General features: G+C 34.7%; 1 protein-coding gene across 1 annotated transcript in view; it reads right to left on the reverse strand.

Moving 5' to 3' along the window:
- The window catches only part of TMPRSS15 (transmembrane serine protease 15), a 140,164-nt gene that overhangs the window by 27,827 nt on the left and 86,828 nt on the right, over positions 1-25,509 (reverse strand). Inside the window, exons 17-20 of the mRNA XM_027875468.1 lie at positions 22,849-22,989; positions 13,711-13,821; positions 9,674-9,806; positions 731-826 (exon numbers count right to left, since the gene is read on the reverse strand). Coding sequence (XP_027731269.1) covers positions 731-826; positions 9,674-9,806; positions 13,711-13,821; positions 22,849-22,989 — 481 coding nt within the window. The remainder of the gene's footprint in view (positions 1-730; positions 827-9,673; positions 9,807-13,710; positions 13,822-22,848; positions 22,990-25,509) is intronic.

Consider the following 25,509-nt stretch of genomic DNA (forward strand, 5'->3'; position numbering starts at 1 on the left):
CAAATCATGCAGCTCTTTCAAAAGTCCACACTTCCCTTTCATACAAAGATATCTTTTTAAAACTTGTATTCTCTCAGTAATACTAATGGATAATGAGTATAAGTAAACTGAAACACTTTACTAGCAGTGATGTATTATTATCTAGAAAAATACAGTTAGAAAAGGTGATGGAATAGACATGTAGCAGGAATTAGGGATATATTTTATCCCTAAAGTGATCTAGGTGTAACTGAAAATTCCTTCACCCTACCAACCATGGGAGCATGCCCAGGGCCTAAAAAAGGTGGTAGAATTCAGTTACTGTGGCCATCCTCCACAGTCAGTTAGTAAGCATTTAAATGCCTACTATGTGCCAGACACTATGCTAATTGCTTGGAGATACAAAGAGAGGCAAAAGATAATATATACAGCCCAAGTGCTACACTGATACTCATGAAATATTAAAACATCTAGAAGAAGGCCTCTAGTTTATTTTGTGGATCAACAAATCTATGATGTATTTACATAAGGACATAGCCCCAAATCACAAAGTATAAGAAGGTGTGGATAGTTTGTTAAATATCCCACTGAAGTGAGTACATACATCAATGAGATATTTTACTCATTCTATTTTAGTGATATTTAACTACTTGTTCTTAAATTCTTACCCATTTATCCCAGATCTCATTATTTTCATACGAGACTAATTTGCGTATCTATTTGAGGTAATGAACACATTTGTATAACCTACCTGGGCATCAGGATTAAACTGTCATTAAAATCTATACTTAGTTTGACAAATGGTCCACCACCAGTTGAAAAAAGTTGCGATGATGTATTCACATTCCTGAAAAAACAAAATGCATAATCAGTTCATGTATTAATTTCCTTGAATGGTAAATGAACATTGCCAAAGAAGTACCTCTAGTAATAAGAAGAAAGTAAGAGTGATTTTTCATGCAAGATAAAGCATTTAGCATTTTTAACACACTACTTTTTAATTTCTTCAGTCAAATTCTACTCTAATAACTCATCAGGGCATAGAGTTGACCCTAGGTTACTGAATGCCAGCTTTGATAGCTTTTACTATGAAAGATATTCTTTGAATATAGGTTTGGTCTGATAATGACTTGTGTGAATCTATCCTCAATAAATAACTTAGCTAAATTCAGGGAAGTTCATTACCAGAAGTGTGACTACCAAATAATGATTCTTTTCCTTTCTCTTCTCTTTTTCTTTTTGCTTCTTTTTCTCCTCTCTTCTTTTTGCTTTCTTTTCATTTCTTTTCCTTTTGCCACAACAAATCATTACATGGTTTTATAAGGAATGGAGAGGTTGCAATATATGTTTGGACTATTCACATAGATAAGAACACATACAAAATGTGAAATATTAATCTACTTTTGGAGTTGAAATCTATAGAAAGAGTTGTTCAGTATACTAACTCATATCTGGTGGGCTGTGCATGTGGTCCTTAATATTGATTAATATTTTAGGAGCTTTACAATGATCACCTTTTTGGTGTAATGACAAGTAGAAAACATCACCAATATAATGAAAACCAAATTATGATTGTTTCTTTTCTGGGTCTTCAGTAGCAGTGGTCTGTGGATGCAATTTCCAGATTGCACCTTTACAAGAGTTGATTTCTTTGCCAGCAGGCGCTGGCCTGGTAGCAAGTGCCTTTGGTCTAGGGCAAGGGGAACATGACGCCTTGAGGCTACTTGTGACCTTCTACATCCTCAGCTGCGGCCTTTTGACTGACTCCAAGTTTTACAGAACAAGTCCTTTTATTAAGGGGATTCAGTCTGTGAAGTTTGGATTCAGTCAAAGGGCTGCACTTGAGGACCTACAGGGCCACATGTGGCCTTGAGGCTGCAGGTTCCCCACCCTGGTTGAGAGGCTGCTGCTTTTCCCAGGGTAAATGGACTTTCAGTCTCCTGGGCTTTCTCCATTGAGAATGGTTGAGGTGTTCTGACCTGCTCAGCACATGCTGCTTCCTATCTCTCCCTCAGGTTGCCATGTTGCTTTAGAAAGGCACTGACTCCATTTTGGTGCTTGTCTGTTTGTTGGCAGTGGTGGGAAGGATAACTGGCTTTCTTTTGCTTTTCTTTCTCTGTACCTTTACTCTGATTTCTTCTGATCATAATTCCTGCTTTGTGCTGTTCTTAAATTCTGACTTGAATTTCTGATCCACGTTTCGTAACTGGACCCTGATTCCTTTTTACTACCTCTATTCAGACTTAATTTCCGTCTATCTAAGCCATGATTGCAGGAGAAGAAGATTCACCCCTTTCCCTGTTCCCTGTTGGTAGTGTCCTCAAATCAGGCTGTCATGACTTGTGGTCCTCTTGAATTTTTTAGGTATAACTGTCCTACATACAGTCCTGTTTCTTATCAGGTTACCAAGAGTGACCACTTCAGTATAGGGGAAAGTTATATATGGTAAGAACAGGTCCCTGACATATACTAGGTGACTGTGACCTTCTGCAGGTTGTGGGAATAGATGCCAACTGGAAGCTCTATTGCTTGGTAATCCAAGTTCCCATTCTTAGATATGCAGAGCTCATACAAATAGGGAACATTCAGGAACTTGCAGAGCTCATATATAAGTAGGGTAGTTTATCTGACTTTTCCCAGATCATATAATTTTGGGTGTACTGGAAGCTTACAGTTCCTCAGCCTGAGCTATCATTGAGATCCTGGAATAGCACAACATTAAATACCTAAGGTATTGGGTACCCAAGGGGATAAAAGGTCAACCAAGACATTCCCCTCCTCCCCAAGAAGTACAGAGTGCTTAAATCTAGCATAAAATCTGAAGCAGTCTATAGAACTTCTTAAAAAAAGGTTTCTGAGTGAGCAACAACCAAAAATTAATTAAAAACCAAATGCGTAATGAATCGGAGGTGTTGCTGGTAGTGCTTGTCCACATTGTATCACACAACTTTACTTCAGCCTAGGTTGTGAAAACAAAGCATGTGCACTTTGCACTGTGCATGCCCTCAGGCCATGCAAAGCCAACTAACATTGCCTAAAAGCCACTGGAGTGGAAGAAGTTTAAGAAGCCCTGGTCTAGAAGAATGAGCAAACAATAATAAAAAAATTCCTATCATAAAAAGTTATGATGGTGATAAGGATACTCAAGAGACAAATCCAGAAGAAGAGAATAATTCTAAAACATCTATAAGTAAAGCCTCAAAGAAAAGACACAGCTTGGATACAAGTACACCTAGAATTCCTTGAAGAGATAGGAAAAAAACTAAAAATAAATTTTAAAACCAAATAAAGAGACAGAGTCAAGATGGCAGAATGAGGGAAAGCATGTTTACCTTAGCTCACCCATTATACCTCCACAGCAATATAGAAAATACATCTAGCTTACTACTAATTGAGAAAACCAAGGAAAGGTCACAATGAGGTATTTGTCCAGCTTAGGAAGATAAACACATCTGCTGACACTAGGGATGAGGGCTGACCAGCACAGTGGCCCACCAGTAGCAGCAAAGAGCATTCTTGAGCCCAGGGATGGAATAGAGGGCTGAGAAAGACCACCAAGGCAGGAAGACTTGGGGCAGAAAGAGAACCCAGGGGATCTCTTAATTAGCAATGGGTATAGGAATGGGTGCCATCTAATAGCTCTGTCACCCATTTTCCAGATCCAAGGTGGAACAAAGCAAAAGCCACAAGGGAGCATAGGCCCATAGCAGCTGGGTATCGAGCAAGGAACATGTTCAGAAGTATAGTTGTGTGGTTCTGAGTGTAGAAGCAGAGCAGCTGGGACTCCTTTCTAGCCTTTGTATTGTGTCTAAGTCTGCAACGGAATCACTAGGGATGAAATCCTATAACACAAGGGAACCAGCAATTCAGTTATTCTGAACCTGCAGAGCCTCCTCGCAGCAGGCTAATAGTGACTGAGTCTAGCAATAGTCTATAGAAACCCAAACATGCATAAGCCAACAGAGCCAAACTTGGGTTAGAAAATTGCAAAGCTCAGGCCACAAAGGCAATGAACAGACCTCTCTGCAGATCACATCAATTTGGAAGCTCTAAAAATTTGTAGGCCCCAAAAGTGAACTGTGAAAGCACAAGAAGGACGTAAAAGGACAGAAGCTCAGGCTAGACAATCCCCCTCATTCCCAAAGTACACTCCCAGAGTCCAGCACTAACATGAAGTCCACAGTCAAGAAGCATGCTCAAAGACTGAGGAAACAAGCAAACAAACAAAAAGAAACTGACCATAAAAACTACTCCAGTGACATGGAAGCTCAAGATATACACACAGAAGAAGAGAATGACTTGAAAACATCTATAAGCAAAGCCTCAAAAAATGCAGTTGAACACAAACACAACAAGAATTCTCATAACAATTAAAGAAAGACTTAAAAAAAACCAAATAAGGGTTATGGAAGAAAGATATTAAAAGATGATTAGTCGCTTTGGTAAAAGAGGTATAAAACTTTACTTAGAAAGTAATTCCTCGAAAATTAAAATTGGTCAAATGGAAGCTAATGATTCTATGGAAGAAATAATCAGTCAAAAGACTGAAAACCACCCAACTATATTAGAATCAGAGGCCAAAGTAGAAATTTAAAGAATTAACTAGTGACCTTCTGAAGTAAGCCCCCAAATAAAAAGTTCCAGGGATACTATAGCCAAAATTCAGAGCTTCCCGATAAAAGAAAAGATACGATAGTCAGAAAGAAAATGTTCAAGTACTGAGGAGACATAGGCAGGATAAAACAAGCTTTAGAAGCTGGCACCATAAAGGAATAGAGAAATTGAAACATGATATTCCAGAAGGTTAAGGAGCAAGGCTTACAACCAATGATACTGTGTGCAGCAAAAGTGAGTATAATCCTACGGAGGAAAAATGTACCTTCAATGAAATTGAGAAATTTTAAGCATTCTGGATGAAAAGACCAGAATTGAGTAGAAAATTTACCACATGAACACAGGTAAACATGAGTGAGAAATCACAAGGGACTAAATAATGTTAAACTGCTTACATTCTTATATAAGGAGATAATACATGTAAGCCCCTAGAACTTTAGCATCACCAAGAGTCTTCAAGTGAGTCTAATTAGACAGAGAGCCTGGTAGTGATTCCTTTGTGTTTGGATGATCTGAAAAGAATAGAAAGGTGGGGAAGAGGAATGCACTGAGAGACAGGCAGGGGGAAGGGAGAGAAAGAATAGGGAAAACTATGTCACATAAATGGAGTGTTCAAGGAAGAGTATGTACAACTGAGAAAGCAGTGGAGGGAGAATGGGCAACAATTGAACCTCACTCTCATCTGAACTGGTTAAAAGTGGAAAGAATGCACATGTGCACATAGTTGGGTTCAGAAATTCATCTTACCCAACAAAGAAAACATGAGGAAAAGGTGTTAAGGGAAAAGGGGAGAATAAAGGAGAGGGTAGATTAAGGAAGGCATTAGTCAGAAGGAAAACAGACTTTGAAAGAAAGGACAAGAAGAAAAAGTAAAAGAGAACAGGAAAGAGAGAAATACACAGTAATCCTAACTGTGAAAGTGAATGGAATGAACTCATACACAAAATGGAAGAGGATAACAGAATGTATTAGAATCTAAAATTCATCAGTGTGTTGTTTACAAGAAACACACTTGAAACAGAATGATACACACAGAATTCAAATAAAAAGCAAGCGCAGAATCTATTATGCTTTAGCTGAAATAAAAAAGGAAAGGTTAGCACTCACGATCTCAGACGAATCAAAAGCAAAAAATGGATCTCATTTAAAAAGGAAATTACATTTTGCTAAAAAGTACCACTGACAATGAATTAATATCAACAGTGAACATAAATGCTCCAAATAAATGACAAAGCATCTAAATTATTAAAGGAAAATTTAAATGATTTACAGGAGAAAATAAACAATAAAACAATAAAGGGATCTGAATTTATCTCTCTTGGCCTACTTAAATCTAACTATAAAATAAATAAGAAAGAAGGTAAGGAAATGAATAGAATTTTAGAAAAGTTAGATATGCTAGACCTCTGGAGAATACTGAATGAGAACAGAAAGAAGTATAACTATTTCTTAGTGATGTATGGCACCTTCATGAAATTGACAATGCATTAAGGCATAAATACCTGACAAAAATGCAGACAGTAGAAATATTAAATGCATCTTTTTCTGATCATAAGTCAATAAAAATTATATATAGGACCTTTGAAACATAAACTTAAAATTAGTTGAAAACTAAATAACTTAAAACCAAATGGTGAGTGGGTCAAAGAACAACTCATAGAAACAATCAATAATTTCACTGAAGATAATGACAACAATGAGACAACATACCAAAATTTTTGAGCTGTAGTCAAAAGTCACTTAGAGAAAAGTGTCTAGCTCTGAATTCTTTCATCAAAAGAGGGATAGAAAAGTATTGCTCATGCAACTAAAAAAACAAAAAACAAAAAAACCCTAGAAGCAACAAATTAAAAACCTCAAATTAAATACCAAAATAGAAATTGTGAAAATGAAAGGAGTGATTAACAATTTTTGGAGTAAAAAACAACAACATTGAATTGAGAAATAAAATTATGAACTAAAAGCACTAAAATAAATAAGCTGTTAAATAATCTAATTTTAAAAAGATAAGAAAACCAGTATCAAAAATGAAAAAAAATTTGTAACCAATGATGAAGAAATAAAAGCAATTAGGAGCTATTTCACTCAACTACATGCCAATAAAACTGACAATCTAAATGAAATGGATGAATAAAATATAAATTGCCCATATTAAGAAAAGAGGAAATAGAATACTGAAATAGCCCTACCTTGGAAAAAGAGATTGAGTAAGCTATAAATTAATTTAGTAAGAAAAAAAAACCCAGACTATATGGATTGACAAGATAATTGTACTGAGCACTTAAAGAACAACTACTTCCAAAACTATGTAAAATGTTTGAAAAAACAGGTAAAGGAGCCCTACCAAATGACTTTTATGACACAAATATGGTTTTGATACCTAAACAAGAGAGATAAAGAAAGTTATAGACCTATTTCCCTTATGAATATTGATTCAAAAATTTTAAATAAAATGCTAGCAAGGAGATTATAGAAATATATATCATAAAGATCATATACTATGAGCAGGTCACATTTATACCAGGAATGCAGAGCTAGTTCAATATTAAGAAAACTATAAGCATAACTGTCCATTTCAATAATTAAAAATTATATGATTATATCAACAGTTGCAAAAAAAAGCTTTTGACAAAATACAACATCCATTCCTATTAAAAATGCTAGAAAACATAGAAATAAAAAGAATTTTTCTTAAAATGATAAGTAGTATCTATCTAAAACCAAGAGCAAGTATTATCATAATGGGGATAATCTAAAAGCCTTTCTAATTAGATGGGGGGGTGAAGCAAGGATGTCCTATATTACCATTATTATCAATACCATACTAGAAATGCTAGCTGCACCAATAAGCCAATAACAAGAAACTGATGGAATAAGAATGGACAACGAAGAAACAAAATTATTACTTTTTGTAGATGATATGATGGTATGCTTAGAGAATCAACTAAAAAACTAATTGAAACAATGAACAACTTTAGCAAAGTTGCAAGATATAAAACAAACCCACATAAGTTATCAACATTTCTATATACTACCAACAAAACCCAGTAGGAAGAGATAGAGAAATTCCATTTAAAATAACTTCAGATGCTATAAAATACTAAAGTCTAACCTCCAAAACACACACAAGAACATAATTGAACACAATTACAAAGTAATCTTTACACAATAAAGCTAGATTAGGAGAAATTAATTGTTTATGGGTAGGCTGAGCCAGTATAAAAAATGACAATAGTACCTAAATTAATTTACTTATTCAATGCCATACCAATCAAACTACCAAAGAATTATTTTATAGAGCTAGAGAAAATGATAACAAAATTTATCTGGACAAGAATATCAAGGGAATCAATTAAAAAAAAAAAGGAAGGAAGGTGGTCTATCAGTACCAGATTTCAAATTATACTATCAGCCAATAATCACCAAAACTGTTTTGTAGTGGGTAAGAAATAAAGAAGTTGATAAGTGGAACAGATTAGTTATATGATATACAGAAACAAATGAAAACAGCAACCTAGTGTTTGACAGCTCTAAAGATCCCAGCTATTGGGGTAAGAGCTTCAACAAATTCAACAAAAATTTTGGAAAACATTAAAGTAGTCTGGCAGAAACTAGGTATGTGAGATCAGCCTCTCACCCTGTATGTAAATATAAGCTTGAAATGGGTATATAATTTAGGTGACAACATGTAAAGGGTGATATCATAAGCAAATTAGTGAAAATCTGGAGAAATTACCAGTCACATCCATGGATAGGGATGGTCATGACCAAACAAAGTTAATAATTTTGATTTCATAAAATTAAAAAGTTTTTGCACAAATAAAACCAATGCAGCTAAAATGAGAACAAAAGCAGGAAGCTGAGGGGAGAAAAATCTTTGCAGCAAGTTTCTGTGATAAAGGTCTCATTTCTAATACACACAGGAACTGAGTCAAATTTACAAGAAAAAGAACCATTCCCCAATTTATAAATGGTTAAAGGAAAATAATAACAAAAGAGCTATTCTTGATCCCACCAAACAGGATGCTTGTCCCAGAGTTTTGTTTTAGGTGATAGCAACTTTGATTCAGGAATACACTTGAATATCTCAACAAACAATTTTTGTTTCCAGATCCACAATCTAGGAGAGTGTTTTGTACACACAGTAAGTTTTTGTTTTAAATGTCAAGTTTCCTGCTAGAAGATCTTTCTATAAAGATTTGTAGTTTAATTTTCTGTCATGATAGAAACCAAGAAGAATATATATACATTAAAAGAGTTGCAAGCTTCAAATGTCAAGAAGCATGTAATTTCAAATAACAGTTCTGTCCATTTACCTGGATATTACAGAGTTATGCACCCTAAGTTCAAAGAAAGGAAGAAGCTCAATACTTGGATATGCTACAATTTTATCCTAATATGTTTTTCTGTCCCTACTGAAAAGACTAAAAAACCAAAATGAAAGTAAAAGAAAATAACTAAACAGACTTAATCCTAGGATGACAGTAATACTGCACTGATGTGCAGAAAGAATAAACATATTGTTTTTTTTCATAGCACTCCTTGAACTGCCACCACACAAATTAGAGCTTTTGGAAATAGCAAATCATTTCAAAACCTATATTAAATTAAAGTTTCAGGATTTCATTTAAGAAAGCAAGGGTTTTCAACCTGGAGCATATAACTGTCTTTTTAAAGATTTTGATAGTACTAATTCTAATACAATTAGTTTCCTTTGAAATTCTGTATTTTTTTATGCTTTCAAATCATTATTCTGGGAAGGGAGCTATTAGCTTCACCAGACGAACAAAGGGGTCCATGGTATAATTTTGTTAAGAATTCAGGTCTTGGAATTAAAAAGAAAAAGAAATAACACATATATAATATTTAGATGACAAACTGCAAGTTGAACATTGATGTCCTTAAATCCAGGGCAATAATGATCGTCAATTTTTTACATTTTACATTTACATTTTTAAATTTGCATTTTACCATTTTCACATATTTGATGAACAACCCAAAGAAGCAGGGCAAGTAAATATTTCAAACTCCTCAAATCCAAACATGGTTATCAATAGCAGCAGTGAATAACATTACTTACCCTAATCCTAACAAATGGCAAACATCATTTGAAAGCTGGTTGTTCCAGTTATCTGCACAAGCCACATGCCATATGCTCTGAATCCTGAATTGTACAAAACCATTGACACTTAACGTGCCATTGACTAGCTGAACTAAAGAAAAATAGACAGATACAGTATCATAATGACAGTAAATAATGTCTCTCAAAATAAAAACAGGACATTTGCAAATGTATGTAAATTAACGATTGACTATATCCATTTGAACTGAACATGTGTGTGAGCTGAAAGTAGTTAACAAAAACCTCGGGTATTAACTCTTTACATATGATTCTAAAAATGAGATGGGACAGAGAAAACCAAAAGTGCCAGAGATCAGTGTACAGGTTACCTGAAGCAAATAACTACAAAAGTGATGAAGAAACTTTATCAAATGACACATATAGAATCTTAATCTCTAAAAGGAGGAAAACTAAAGTTCAGCAACATTCTTAAGCATTTCTATTATAGTTAAGCCTTCCTTAATGATAATCTTTACTCACATGAATTCTGACCTCTGCTCTTCCATACCCTGAACTTCTCTGTGTCTTCTCTTCTAATTCCTCTAGGTGTTAGAGTTCTCTGCCTCAACAAATTATCTTGCATTTACTTTATCTGTGTAAGGACTGTATTGCCCCCACCGAATTTTTAGCTTCTTGAAAGTAGGGCTTGTTTTTCATTTTGTCCTCGTGTGACAATTTCTGGCAAGGGGTTGGCTGGCCACCAAAACCCCTGGGATTTGTAATTCTTCATAGTTTGGGAACAAGTGATGGATCGAAGGGGCAGTATTCATATAGAGGCTATGTCTAGAGTTGAGGAAAAGACTGAGGAGGTGGAGGATGTCCCCTGGCAGCAATGCCACCATGGCAACATCTGAAGTTCCCTTTTTTAAGAGGACTTTTAAATTGGAAAAGCTGGGAGGTGTGTGACATGTTATCATGACAGATACTTGCTCCAAAGAATACATTTGCCAGATTTAGTATTATTTCTTATAACCATCTGTGGTCAACTCTTTCCTTATGTTGCCTGGTGTCCATGGCTTGAGGGTACAATGAGAGTCACGCAGGAGAGATAAACCTTTATGTGGCTGGAAGCTCAAAACCCCAGCCCATTGTTAGAGTTGTGTTCTCTACCAAGGGGCCATTCCATAGCTATACTTTCAAGTGCCTCTACTTTCTCTCCTCTCATGCTCTTCTTAACCCCTTTCGATTCAGTTTCCCACCTCATCATTCCACCAAAACTGCTCTCTCTAAAGCTACCCATGATTTCTTAGTTGCCTAATCCAATGGCCTTTTCAGCCTTCACACTCTTTGACCTCTCTGCAATCTTTGACACATTGATGTCAAACACTTCTCCTTTGACAATGTTGATGTCACATACCTTTCATGCTTGATGATTCTCTTGTTTCCAGGTTTTGGGGGCATCACTTTTTCCTGGTTGTCTTCCTACCTATTTGACCACTCCTTTCTAGTCTCCTTTGCCTTGAATCCACATCTAGATCGTGCCCTCTAACTGTAGGTGTCCCTCAGGGTTCTGTCCTGGCCCTCTTGTCTTCTCCATCTATACTAACTTCAATTGATCTCATTAGCTTTCATGGATTTAATGACCATCTCTGTGCTGATAACTTTCAATCTACCTACAATGCCCTGGTCTGTCTGCTGACCTCCAATCACACATTTCCAAGTGCATTTTAGACATTTCAAACTGGATGTCCAGTAAACATCTTAAAAAGCATGCCCAAAACATAGTTCAATATCTTTGTCCCTTTCCAAATTTCTCTGTTACTGTCCAGGAAATCATCATTCTTTCAGTTCCTCAGGCTTGCAACCTAAGAGTCATCCTGGATTCCTCACTATTTCTTACCCCTCAAATTCAACCTGTTGACAAAGGCTATTGATTTCACCTTTGCAACATCTCTCAAATACGTCACCTTTTCTCCTCTGACACTGCTGCCACTCTGGTATAAACCTTCATCAGCTCACATCTGGACTGTGGCTCTGTCTGCTACAGACAGACCTATCCAACCTCCATTCAGCTATCAAAATGATTTTCCTAAAGCAGAGGTCTGATCATATCATACCCCTACTCAATCAACTCCAGTTGTTCCCTATTGTCTCTAAGATCAAAAACAAAATCCTCTCTATGACCTTCAGAGTCCTTCATAACCTAGCTCTCTTCTACATTTCCACTTTTTTTTTTTAAGGCAATTGGAATTAAGTGATTTGCCCAGGGTCACACAGATAGTAAGTGTCAAGTGTTTGGTATGAGGCCAAATTTGAACTCAGGTCCTCCTGACTTCAGGGCCGGTGCTCTATCCACTGTGCCACCAAGCTGCCCCCCATTTCCAATCTTCTTACACCTTACTCCTCACCACTACTCTTGGATCCCATGACACAGGCCTCCTTGTTGTTTCACAAACAAGGCACTCTATCTCTTGAGTCTAGGCATTCTCTGGCTGTCCTCCATGCCTGGAATGTTCTCCCTCCTCATCTCTGCCTACTGCTTTTCCTGGCTTCCTTTATGTCTCAATAAAAATCCCATCTTCTACAGGAAGCCTTTCCCAATCCATCTTAATTATAGTGCTTTCTCTGTTATTTCCTATTTATCCTGTATATATATCTTGTCTGTACTTATTTATTTCTTGTCTCCTCCATTAGACTATAATTTCCTTGAAGGCAGGGACTGTCTTTTGCCTCTTTTTGTATCCTTAGAGCTTAGCACAGTACCTGGCATATAGTAGAGGCTTAATAAATGCTAATTGATTGATATTGTGTAATCCCCGATATTGGTATGTTACCCAAATTTTTTTTATGACATTCACATTTCATGAGGTAGAAGAGATAAAAGGAGGACATCATAGGTGTTTTCTAGGAATTTTATGCCTATTACACAGAGCACCCTACATATAGTAGGGACCTAATAAATGCTTGTTGGATTGAATTGGATCAGTGAATGGATTTGATGATGAACTCTGATTCTAGGGCAGAGGCACTCTATCCTGTTTTCCTTCTCAGGTTCTGGGTGGTTTGGGACCTGTGAATATTAATTGTAGCCAAAAGGTCAGAAGATTGCAGATCTTCACAGGCAGCATGCTGTCACAGAAAAACACTAGACCTGGCACCAGAAAACCTGGGTTTGAATCCTGAATCTGCTACCTAATAGTGCAAACCTAGGAAAATCATTTAACCTCTCTGGGCCTCAGTGGCCTCATGTTTAACATAAGGAGGTAGACATTTCTTTTTGTTTGTTTGTTTTTTTAAGTGAGGCAGTTGGGGTTAAGTGACTTGCCCAGAGTCACACAGCTAGGAAGTATTATGTGTCTGAATCCAGATTTGAACTCAGGTCCTCCTGACTCCAGGGCCAGTGATCTATCCACTGTGCTACCTAGCTGCCCCATAGACATTTCTTCTACTTCAAAATGCTATCATTTCAAAAGATAAAAAAGGCAACTTGGAGAAGGTCTTGGAATTGAAGGCCAAGGCAATGAATGGGACAGAGCATCATGCTGAGGTTTCTCTGCCATACAGGAAAGACAAAAAGCTGAATCCTCTCTCTGGTTGATAGAGGTACACAGATGGATCACTGAGATACCTTTATACATAGGAAAACATGAAACAATATCCCAACACTAACCCTCCCATACTATCACTGAAAACCAGTAGATGATTCATATTTGTTTACAGGGGTAGTTAGGTGGCACAGTGGATAGAGCACTGCCAGGCCTGAAGTCAAGAAGACCTGAATTCAAATCTGGCCTCAGACACTTATTAGCTGTGTGACTGTGAGCAAGTCAAACAACTTCTGTCTGCTTCAATTTCTTCACCTGTAAAATGGGGATGAAAATAGCACTACCTCCCAGGATTGACATGAAGATCAAATAAGGTAACATTTGTAAAAGGTGCTCAGCACAGTGCCTGGCACATAGTGAGTTCTATATAAATGTCAGCTATCTTTATAAAATATTTTTTACAGGACCTTATAAGAGACTTTCCTCCTCTTCCCCAATAAAAATACATACCACAATTTGTTTCATCTGAACCATCAGTACAATGTTGATAATTATCACAAACATTAACAATCGGAATGCACTCTCCATTCACACACTGAAACTCATTTTGCTTGCAGGGTTCTGTGAGAGAAAAAATATTTAGCCAATAGTTTTAGCTTAAAACAGTATTTATAGCAAAAATATAAATAAAAACACAACATACTCTTTCATCATTTTAAAATCAGAGCGTTGCCATAGAACATAGGTTTGGACAAATGATGGTTATTGGTTGAAGCAATATCATGGTGAAAGAATTCTTAGAAGTGAATTTCTGGAACAACATAACTGATTATTTTTTTCTGTATTAACAATTTTTCTATATATGACCTCCCATAGACTACAAAACCAGACCTTCATGTCTCCTTTTCTCCCCATATTTGTACAAAAAGACTTACTTGCTAAAGGTGGGAGATTACAGAGTCTTAAGAATTTCAGGACTTCTTCTTTGTCTGGCCTGATGGGTAGTTCTCTTTGACTTGGTGAAACTAGTATACTAAGTAGATAACTTTCTTATCTATCACCTATAGCAAATGATATATATTTTCTTTTAACAAGTACTTTGTTCTTTTTTTTGTATAAATTCTTTTCTTTGTTTCATGCCTGCTAAATTATGAATGACACACTTTGCATCAGCTGCTGATGGAATATGCTACACTCTGAGTGTAATAAAATGCTCTTCTGATTCATCTTAGCTTATTGGTGCTGGCTAGTTAAATTGATAAATAAATAAATTGATGGGACAAATATGGCAATCTCCAATGGGACTGGATGACCCAACCTCAGATCCTCATCTCTAAGAACTTTCCAAGCATGCACTGATGAGTTCACCAATTCAGGACCTTCTAGGGAGAGGGACCTAGGAGAGCTAGTAAAATAACAGTCCAGTACTTTTGAGCTCCAAATTGAGAGATCTACAAAAACAAGTTGGTGTTTCATGTGTGTTTTTTTTTGTTCTGTAGCATCTGTCTGTCTTTGCATCTGAATAATCTATTAGATATAAACTGTTGTCCAGAACTGAGGCATAGCTCAATCAAGCAGCTGCACTGGTTACCTGAGGAGCACAGCACCATCATTCAGTATTCAAAAGCAAGGACTTGATTAAGAATATTCATGCTCCAACAGGAGGATCTCCTCTAATTCTAGGTGAATATCCAAGTTAAGACTAGGATTTTTTTTTTTCAAACCATGTGCCTTTTCAACTTAGCTCTTACAGGCATATAAGCAAGGACTCGTCTATCTATCTGTTGTTTGTGTTCATTGAGTGTTCTGACTAAACTCTCTGTCTAAAGTCTCAGTTAAATTTCTGTTCTAGTTTAGTAGCAGGTACTAAAATACCAGGAAGCATTTGGGAAAACAGAACAGAACAAAACTATTCTTGGGTAGGGCACAACCGGAGGAAACTCTGGTGAAGGTCTAACTTGGATTTTGGGGAAAGGGAAGGCTGGATCTGCTGACTAAATTCAAAGTTGGGGGATCCCTATCACTAATGATATAAAGTTGACATAAGTTTCAATCCTGCCATGAGTAGTCTGGCATCCTTACGGGATCCAGTATTTCTATTCCAGAACAGTGTCCTTTCAGATCCATTTTCACCAATTGGAAAGAAAAAAATCCCAGGCAGAGTTAGTCTAAGTCTTTACTTGTCGGGCTCTGTCAAACTAAATAGCCACCCTATATTTATTCTATTGAACAGCCCTGGCAAATATTTGGTATCTTTAATCACAAAAGTTTACCATTTTACAGGGTAAAATAGAAGTTAAATTACTGAAACAAATGGGTAATTCATTTGGATAGACCCTGAGGTAAATAAATTTGCCAACCAAATTATTAAAAAAAATGAATCAATGAAAAGAAAAATCCAACTCATTTTGAGGTTTCTCAAGAGTCTGAGGGCTAGTACTCTGTCATATTGCCCACCTAGCGCCCCACCACTAGTCTCAGATACCCCTGATTTGGGAATATTGTCAACCCATAGGTGGTATCTTATTCGTTTAAGAAACAATAACATTGCTCTACACAACTCTTCCCCTAAGTGGAAAGAAATCCTCTTGCTGATAACTTTTATCTTTAATAAAAGAGATAAAAAGACAAAAAGGGAAAGAAAGATAGAGACTGTGAGGCAAAAATGCCAACAGATACAACTGTTAGCTGCCTCAGATTCTGGCTGAGTCCAGAGCTTTGGCAGAAGAAATGCCCTTTTCATTTCAGGTACCTGGCAAATTTTAATGTTAAACTGTCTCCTTTACTTTCACTAGAATATAAGGAAAAGAATGAGAACTTTTCTATTCAGAAGAAAAGAAAATTTTAAAAAGCTTTCAAAAGATATGGTCTAATTTCTATCTTCCCAATTCTGGCCAAGATGAGATTGCAGAGATAAAGAAAGATAAGAGAGATGGAAATCTTTTTTGCCATTTGCAGAAATTTATGACACCATAAACTATTTAGAGACTACATTTATGAAGCCTTTCCATAAGATTAGGAGTTAAACAAGGATGCCCATTTTTACCAATATTATTCAATATTATATTAGAAATACTAACTGTACCAGTAAGACAAGAAAAAGAAATTGAAGAAACAAGAATATGCAATGAGGAAACAAAATTATCTTTCTTTGTAGACAATGTGATGGTATACTTAGAGAACTCTAGAGAATCAACTAAAAAAACTAGTGGAAACAATTAATAACTTTAGTAAGGTTGCAGGATATAAAATTAACCCACATAAATCATCAGCACTTCTATATATTACCAATAAGGTCCAGCAGGAAAAGTTAAAAAGAGAAATTCCATCTAAAATAATTGCAGACAATATAAAATACCTGGGAATCTACATGCCAAGACAAACCCAGAAATCATATGAACACACTTACAAAACACTTTTCACACAAATAAAGACAAATCTAAACAACTGGAGAAATATTAATTGCTCATCAGCAGAGTGAGTCAATGTAAAAAATGACAATTCTACCTAAATTAATTTATTTATTCAGTACCATTACAATTAAACTACCAAAGAATTATTTTGTAGATATAGAAAAAATAACAAAAATCATCTGGGAGAATTCTGGTCAATATTATCAAGGGACTCAATGAAAAAGAATGTGAAGGAAGGTGGCATGGTGGTACCAGATTTCAAACTATATTACACAATGGAAATCACTATAACAATTTGGCACTGGTTTAGAAATGGTAGATCAGTAGAATAAATTAGGTACACAATATACAGTAATCTAGTTTTTGATAAACACAAAGAACCAAGGTTTTGGAGCAAGAACTCACTATTTGACAAAAATTGCTGGGAAAACTGGTAAGGAGTTTGGCAGAAATTAGTCATGGACCAATATCTCACATCATATACCAAGATAAGGTCAAAATAGGTACGTGATTTAGATATAAAGGGTGATATCATAAGCATTAAGGGAACATTGAAATTTTTGCCTGTCAGATTTATGAATAAGGAAAGAGTTTATTACCAAATGAAAGATAACAAGGATCATGGGAAGTAAAATGCATAATTTTAATTACATGAAATTTCAAAAAAAAATTTGTACAAACAAAAGCAATGCAGTCAAAATTAGAATGAAAGCTAAAAATTGGGGAAAATTTTTTTACAGCAAGTTTCTCTGATAAAGGCCTCATTCTCAGATATATAGGGAGCAGAGACAAATTTGTAAAAAATGAGAGTTGTTTCCTGATTGATAAATGGTCAAACGATATGAAAAGGAAGTTTTCAGAAGAAGAAATCAAAGCTATCAATAGTCATATAAAATGCTCTAAATTATTAATAATTAGATAAATACAAATGAAAACAACTCTGAAGTACCACCTCACATCTATAAGCTTGGCTAACATGACAGAAAAAGAAAATGGCAAATGATGGAGGGGTTGTAGAAAAGCAGGGATATTAATGCACTATTGGTGGATTTGTGAACTGGTCCAACCATTGAGGAGAACAATTTGGAACTATGCCCAAAAAGCTATAAAATTGTGCTTACTCTTTGATCCAGCAATACCACTACTGTATCTGTAAACCTAAAGAGATCAAAGAAAAGGGGAAAGGACTTTTATGTATAGACATTTATAGCAGCACTTTTTGTAGTGGCAAAGACTTGGAAATTGAGGGCATGCTTATTAATTGGGGAATAGCAGGACAAGTTGTGGTACATGATTGTGATGGAATACTATTGTGCCATAAGAAATGATGAGGGGAGAAATCCTCAAAAGACCTATTTGAATTGATGCACAGTGAAGTAAGGAGAAACAGAAGATTAAAGTACACAGTAACAGCAATATTATAATGATGATCAACTGGAAAGACTTAGATGCTCCGATCAATATAATGATCTAAGACAATTCCACAGGACTCATAATGAAAAATATTATCTACCTCCAGAGAGAGAACTGATGAACTTTGAGTGCAAAATGAAACATATTTTTCACTGTTATTTTTCTTGCTTTTTTGTGCAACATGGCTAGGAAATATATTTTGCATGATTTCACATGTATAATTGATACTATATTGCTTGCCTTCTCAATGAGTGTGGGAGGGACAAAAGGAGGGAGAAAATTTTTAACTCAAAATTTTAAAAAATATTAAAAGTAAACAAATAATATGTATTTTAAAAAATAGACTAAATTTATGAGTGAAAAGTAATTTCTTTACTATGAATTTCCAAATTGTGGATTGAATGTTTTTATAAATGCAAAAATATTTTAGTGAATTTTGTGGCTATCACTTTGTAGAATGTTTTAAAGGACAAATAAGAATAAAAACTTTGTGCAAATTACATGCAAATAGCATTTAGACCCTTTTTTATCACTTTTCCTTAGTGATTTTTTTTTTAGCATAGGAAAAGAAGGTGATTTCACCACCTAGAGAATGTTAAGAAAACCTCAGAGAATGAAAAAAAAAAAGAAATAAGTGCTTTTTCAGTCTGCAGTTTTTAAACTTATCTGCTGCTTAAGAAACACTATTAGTGCAATTAACTCTTCTCTACAGTTTGGAAAGAAGAGGTTTGTTTAAATCAGAAAAGAAAATTTCATTTTAGGAGAATTTTTTTTTTTACCCTGTGTTCTTCTTTGAATGTTTTAGTATAATTTTGTTACCATTTTTTAATAGTTTTACCTGACAAAATGAGAAACCATCTGTAATCCTTGAAGTTTCCATTTTGATGAGGATAAAATAAAAGTTTTGTAATTAATTGGTATTGTATAAGAAAACTTGTACTAAATTTGCAAGGGCTCTCCTTTTCAATGGAATCAAGGAAATCAGTTATGAAAACAGGCTAGGAACATCATAGAAAAAATAAATGAATATAGATTTAATTAGCTAACCTTAATAAGCCAAAACAAATTAGAAATATATTTTATTACACTCAAGGTGTGGCATCTATCTATCTATCTATCTATCTATCTATCTATCTATCTATCTATCTACCTATTTATCTATCTACCTCTCCTCTCATAAACTGCAAAACCAGATGTGGCTTTTGGTGTCTTCAGTGTTTCCTTTTCTCCCCATAACTATACAAAAACTCTTAGTTGCTATAGGTGGAAGCTGAGTCCTGAGAATGTCTTCTTCCCTTGTGTGCCCTAATGGGTAGTTTCCTTTGACTTAGTGAAACTAGTTTTATTAAAAAGATAGCTCCCTTATGTGTCTCCTGTAGCAAATGACGTCCTTTTTTTTTAAAACAAGTATACTATTTTTCTTTGTGTTGCCACCTTCATTCTAATAAATAGTCATCTTTCTTTTCATTATTTCATATAACATATAAATAATGCTTGCTAAATTGTGGATGACACATTTCCAAACAACTGCTAGAGATGTGTGCCACACTTCGAATGCAATAAAATCTATTTCTAATTTGTTTTGGCTTATTGAGGTTAGCTAGTTAAATTGGCAGCAAATTCATATGAAAGAGTTAATACAGCTCAATTTTTTCTTGATTTAGGGAATACTATACATTTGTTAAACACAAGTAACAGGAAAATTTGTATTTAAAAAATACTAGAGAAACGAAATATGTAGCAATGTCCATTGTAAAATAAGTATAATACTCTAAATTATTACTGATTAGAGAAATGCAAATTAAAACAACTTTGAGATATCATTTCACACCTACTAGACTGAAATGATAGAAGGGAGAAATGATAAATGTTGGAGGGATATGGAAAAATTGGGACACCGGTGGTAAAACTGTGAACTGACACAACCATTTTGGAGAGCAATCTGGAATTATTTCCAAAGAGTTATAAAACTGTGTCTGCCTCAGTTCCCTCATCTATAAAATGAAGACAATAATAGTACCTACTTCATCGTGTTATGAATATCAAATGAGATATTATTTGTAAAGTGCTTTGCAAACCTTAAAGCACTATATAAATGCTTTTGCCCTCATCATGATCTTTCAGTTTCAAGGAAGTGAAAAGTAGATTGATCATTGAAAAAGATTGGGGATCATTGCTACATACTTAACTGGGATGTAATGGTTGAAAGGAATTTGGAGAAAAAGAAAAAAATCCTTTTCAATTGGATAAGATGGAATGTGAATCTTACAATTAATGTAAACTTAGTATCTTTTTCATATTTTAAATTCTTTTTTGAATTTTTCCCTTTTATTTCTTTATTACATTAATATATATTTATGAAATAAAATAAGCATTCCATAACATAGTACAATAAAAAATATGATTGTATATGAAACTGCAAATCTACTATGCACAACTTGCTATTGCTTTCAAATACCCAACAAAATTACTTTGTAATTTCTTTTTTTTCTCCTTTTTTCTATCCTCCCCCACCCTGCCCCAGAAATGGCTATCATTAGACACAAATAAGTATATACATACACACAAATATACAATTTAAAATTATTCTATATGTACTTATATTTATCAGTTTTTTCTCTGGATGCAGATAGTATCTTTCTTCATATGTCTTCTATAGTTAATTTGGGTATTTATAATAGTCAAAATAACTTATTCACTCAAAGTCATTCTTAAAACAATATAGCTATTATTTTATACCATGTTTTCTTGGTTTTGCTTATTTCGCTCTTCATTGTTTCATGCAAGTCTTTACATATTTTTCTAAGATCACTGAGTTCATCATTTCTTACAGCACAATAGCATTCCATCACATTCATATACCACAACTTGTTCAGCCATTCCCCAGCTGGTGGGTATCCCTGCAATTTCCACTTCTTTGCCAACACAGAGAGCTGCCATAAACATTTTAGAACATATAGGTTCTTTTCCTTTTTCTCTAATTATCTATGGAAATAGACTTAGTAGTGGTATTGTGGGATCAAAGTCAAAGGACACAGGTAGTTTAATAACTCTTTGGGCATAATTCCAGATTGCTCTCCAAAAGGCTGGATTAGTTTACAATTCTACCAACAATGAATTAGTGTCCCAATTTTTCTACATCCCCTCCAATATCTGTCACTTTCCCCTTTAATCATTTCAGTCAATCTGATACGTATAAAGTGATACATCAAAGTTGTTATAATTTGCATTTCTCTAGTTTATAATGATTTAGAGCTTTTTTTAATATATGACTATAAATTGTGTTGATTTCTTCACTGAAAACTGCCTGTTCATATCCTTTGACCATTTATCAATTGGGGAATGACTCGTTTTCTTATAGATTTGACAAAGTTCTTTATATATTTTCACTATGAAACCTTTATCTTATAAACTGTCTCTAAAATTTTTCTCTCCAATTTTCTTTCTAATTTTTGCTACATTTGTTTTATTTGTACAAAACTTTCTTAATGTAATGTAATTGAAATTATACCTAACTTCGCTTTTTATCTCATATTTATAAATTGTTCATCTATCTATAAGTCTGATAAGTAATATGTTCCATGTTCCTCTAATTTTCTAGTAATATTTCTCTTTATATCTAGCTCACATATCTATTTTGACCTTATCTTGGTAAATGGTATAAGTATTGGTGTATGCCCAGTTTCTGCCACACTGCTTTCCAGTTTTCCCAACAATTTTTATCAAATAATGAATCCTTATCCCAAAATCATAAGTCTTTCCACTTGTCAAATACAAGGTTATATTTATTTGCTACTGTAAATTGTATTTCTACTCTATTTCACTGATCTACCTTTCTATTTCTTAGCCAGTACTAAATGGTTTCAATAATTACTGCCTTATAATATAGATTAAGATATGGTACTGCTAAACTTCCTTTCTATACATATTTTTTTTCCATTTTTCCTTTGATATTCTTGACTTTTTATTCTTCTAAATGAATTTTGTTATTATTTTTTCTAATTCAGTAAAAGAATTTTTTGGGTAATTTAATTGGGATGGCATTGAATATATAAATTAGTTTAGGTAAAATTGTCATTTTTATTATATTGGCCCTGCCAGTCCATGAATAATAATACATCTCCAATTATTTAAATCTGATTTTATTTGTATAAAAAGTTTTTTTTTTTTTAATAATTTGGCTTATATAATTCCTAGGTTTGTTCTGGCAGGTATATTCCCAAGGATTTTATACTGTCTAGAATTATTTTAAAAGGGATATCTTTTACTACCTCTTCTTGCAGAGTTTTGTTTGTGACATATAGGAATATTGATGATTTGCGTGGATTTACTTTATATCCTGCTACTTTGCTATTGCTAGGATTTCCAACACAATATTGAATAATACTGATGACAGTGGGCATTCTTATTTCACATCTGATCTTACTGGGAAGGCTTCTAGTTTTCTCCATTATAAATAGTGGTTGATGATGGTTTTAGATAAATGCTTTTTATCAATTTAAGAAAAAATCTATCAATACTTTCAAGGGTCTTTTAATAGAAATTAGTGTTGAACCTTATCAAAAGCTTTTCTGCATCTATTGATATAATCATATTTTTTAAAACTTCTATTGTTGATGTAATCGATTGTGTTAATAGTTTTCCTTATGTTAAGCCATCCCTGCATTCCTAGTATAAATCCCACTTGATCATAATGTATAATCTTTGTACTACATTGTTGTAATATTTTAGCTAGTATTTAATTTAATTTAATCCCATTTTAAATTCAAAATTTTAAAAATCTTTAATACAAAATATATTTAATGTTCCACAGTATACTTACCTGACATTCCTAAACGATATCCAGTAGTGAAGTTGGCTAAAAACCCTCTTTTGTTTATTGATGTATCAGTGATGAAGACCACAGTCATCTGGTTGGTACTGGAGTAGACATCCTTTACAGGGCCTAACCCTGTGTACACAGCTGTTCCCAAGGAAAAGTACATTTTTAGTAAACCTATTCAATGCAGCTTGAAGAAACTATAGTACCTATTTGGTTCTGTGCCTGATCAACTCCAACAAATATGAAGAAGCTGGTCTATTTAAGCAAGTGTGCAAATTAATTCTTTCATCTTTTAGAGGATCAATTTTTATTTGTATGTGGTAGAGTGTAACAGGGTGAAAAGAACAAATGATTTGAGCCGTGCTTTAAATCCTCATTTACTAGCTAAGCAAGTCAGTTAACCTATCTTAGTATATTAGGATGAACGATTAAGGTCAAAACAGAGACTGTTAGATCAGCCTCAATATCTATTGATGAAGACCTCTGTTAAGAAATCTCTTTTAGGATTCCTTAAAATATTTGCTTTATCCTGCAATTTAAGAAAAATTTTGCTGATTCATCCGAAGGGTAAGATTCCCTCACTCTCTTACAAACATCATCTCTGGAAAAGAAATATATATATACATATTATACACACACACACACACACACACACACACACACACACACACACACACACGTATAAACACACAGTTTTACTTGGCAATATTCCTGACATTTTTCAAAAAAGACTCAAGGAGATAAATTTTGTCAGGATTATTCAGGCCCAGGCTATGTGCCAAAAGGTCTAGGTTTGCAGTGGATAGAGTACCGGGCTTGGAGTCAGGAAGACCTCAGTTCAAATCTGGCCTCAAATACTTCCTAGCTGTGTGACCATGGATAAGTCACTTGTGTTTGCCTCAGTTTCCTTATTTATAAAATAGGGATAACAATAGTACCTACCTTCCAGGATTGTTGTGAGGGTCAAATGAGATAATAATTGTAAAGCACTTAGCACAATGCTTGACATATAGTAAGCACTAGATAAATGTTAGCTATTATTATTATTATTGAATAAAGATAAAATCCCAGAAGAAAGTATGAAAGAATAGAAATGGACAATTAGTCTGTGCTAGGTCTTTCTACCAATGTGGAGCTTGATGTTTGTGACTACACAGGGTGTGAAACTGAATTAGCGCAAACTGGAAAACAAAAGCATCCAGGTTTTACTCTTCCTAGGAGCAGCTGGCTGTGGAAAATATGGAACTATCCCTGATTTAAAGTAGAAGCCAGTACACTTAAGAGGATTTTCTCATAAAAGGGATAACAGCATAGTGTACTAAAAGGAGTAGAGGATCTTGCTGTGGTGCTGATCTTGAAGGTGGGGAGAACTCATCATGTCACTCACCTTGGCACTGACATAGCATTTGACTTTCACCTACATGCTGAAACTAGACTCTTACTATTTCAAAACAGTGGACTTCAGTCTTTCTCATCTGCAAAATGAGGGAGCTGAAGAAGATAGCCTTTAAGGTGCCTTTATCACCAAATCTATGATCTAAGGAACCCCTGAAGTTATATAATCATATCCCTTATGACTTCATAAGTTCTAGACTTTAATGATGATTTTCACCTTTAAACTTCTCAAGAAATCATCCAATTCAGTTAGACACTTATTAAGTGCCTACTATGTGTAAAGTGCTGAGACACAAAGATTGATGAGATATAGGTCTTGCCATGAAAAAGATTACATTGTATTGGAAAGTGTTGATGACATATGGAACTTACACAGATAAATAGATAATGAGTGCTGCGGACAATGGAGGGTATAATATAAGCTGCTTGAAGTCTGGGATGGTTTTTGGTTTTGTCTTTGAAAAACTTAGCCCATATTAGTGTCCTGCACAGATTAGGTATAAGAATAAGTATTTATTGAATTGAACTGAATCCAGCCAAAGTACTCTAAGAAAATTTGAGAAAGGAACATTTTTAGCTGAAGGAGATCAGAAAAAAACTATATAGAAGTATTGAAAGAAAATAAAGATTCTGAAAATTAGAGCCTAAGAGGTAATACATTCCAAACATGGAGAATGAAAATAATATTGCATAAATTTGTGGAAGAAGGAAAAATTTGTAGCGTTCAGAGAACAATTGGAAGTCCAGTGCAACTAGATTGTGGAATTGTGATGGGAAATAATGTCAAATACATCAGAAAGTTAGTTTAGAGCCAGATTGAGAAGAATCTTAAATTCAGGCTAAGATAGATGCCATGGATGATGAGATATTCTAAGTTTCCTCAATATCTATTTCTGCAAACATGAGAGGAAAACGGAGGCATCTAGGTGGCTCAATGAATAGAGTGCTGAGCCTGGAGTCAGGAAGATCTGAATTCAAATCCAGCCTTAGATAATTATTAGTTGTGTGACTCTGGGCAAATCACTTAACTTCTGTTTGCCTTAATCCACTGGAGAAGAAAATGGCAGATCACTTCAGTATCTTTGCCAAAAAACCCCCACGGATAGTACTGGCATGCTATGGCCCACAGGATCACAAAGAGTCAGACACAAATGAATGACTGCACAACAACAAATAGGAGGACGTAACAAATACATAAAATCTAGCATTTCCTTGATCTTTCATCCTTCCTTAAAAAAATTCTGTATGGAATGCTGTGTTTTTGGT

Source organism: Vombatus ursinus, unplaced genomic scaffold (genome assembly GCF_900497805.2).
Source record: "Vombatus ursinus unplaced genomic scaffold, bare-nosed wombat genome assembly UNPS02014809.1, whole genome shotgun sequence".
Lineage (NCBI taxonomy): Eukaryota > Metazoa > Chordata > Mammalia > Diprotodontia > Vombatidae > Vombatus > Vombatus ursinus.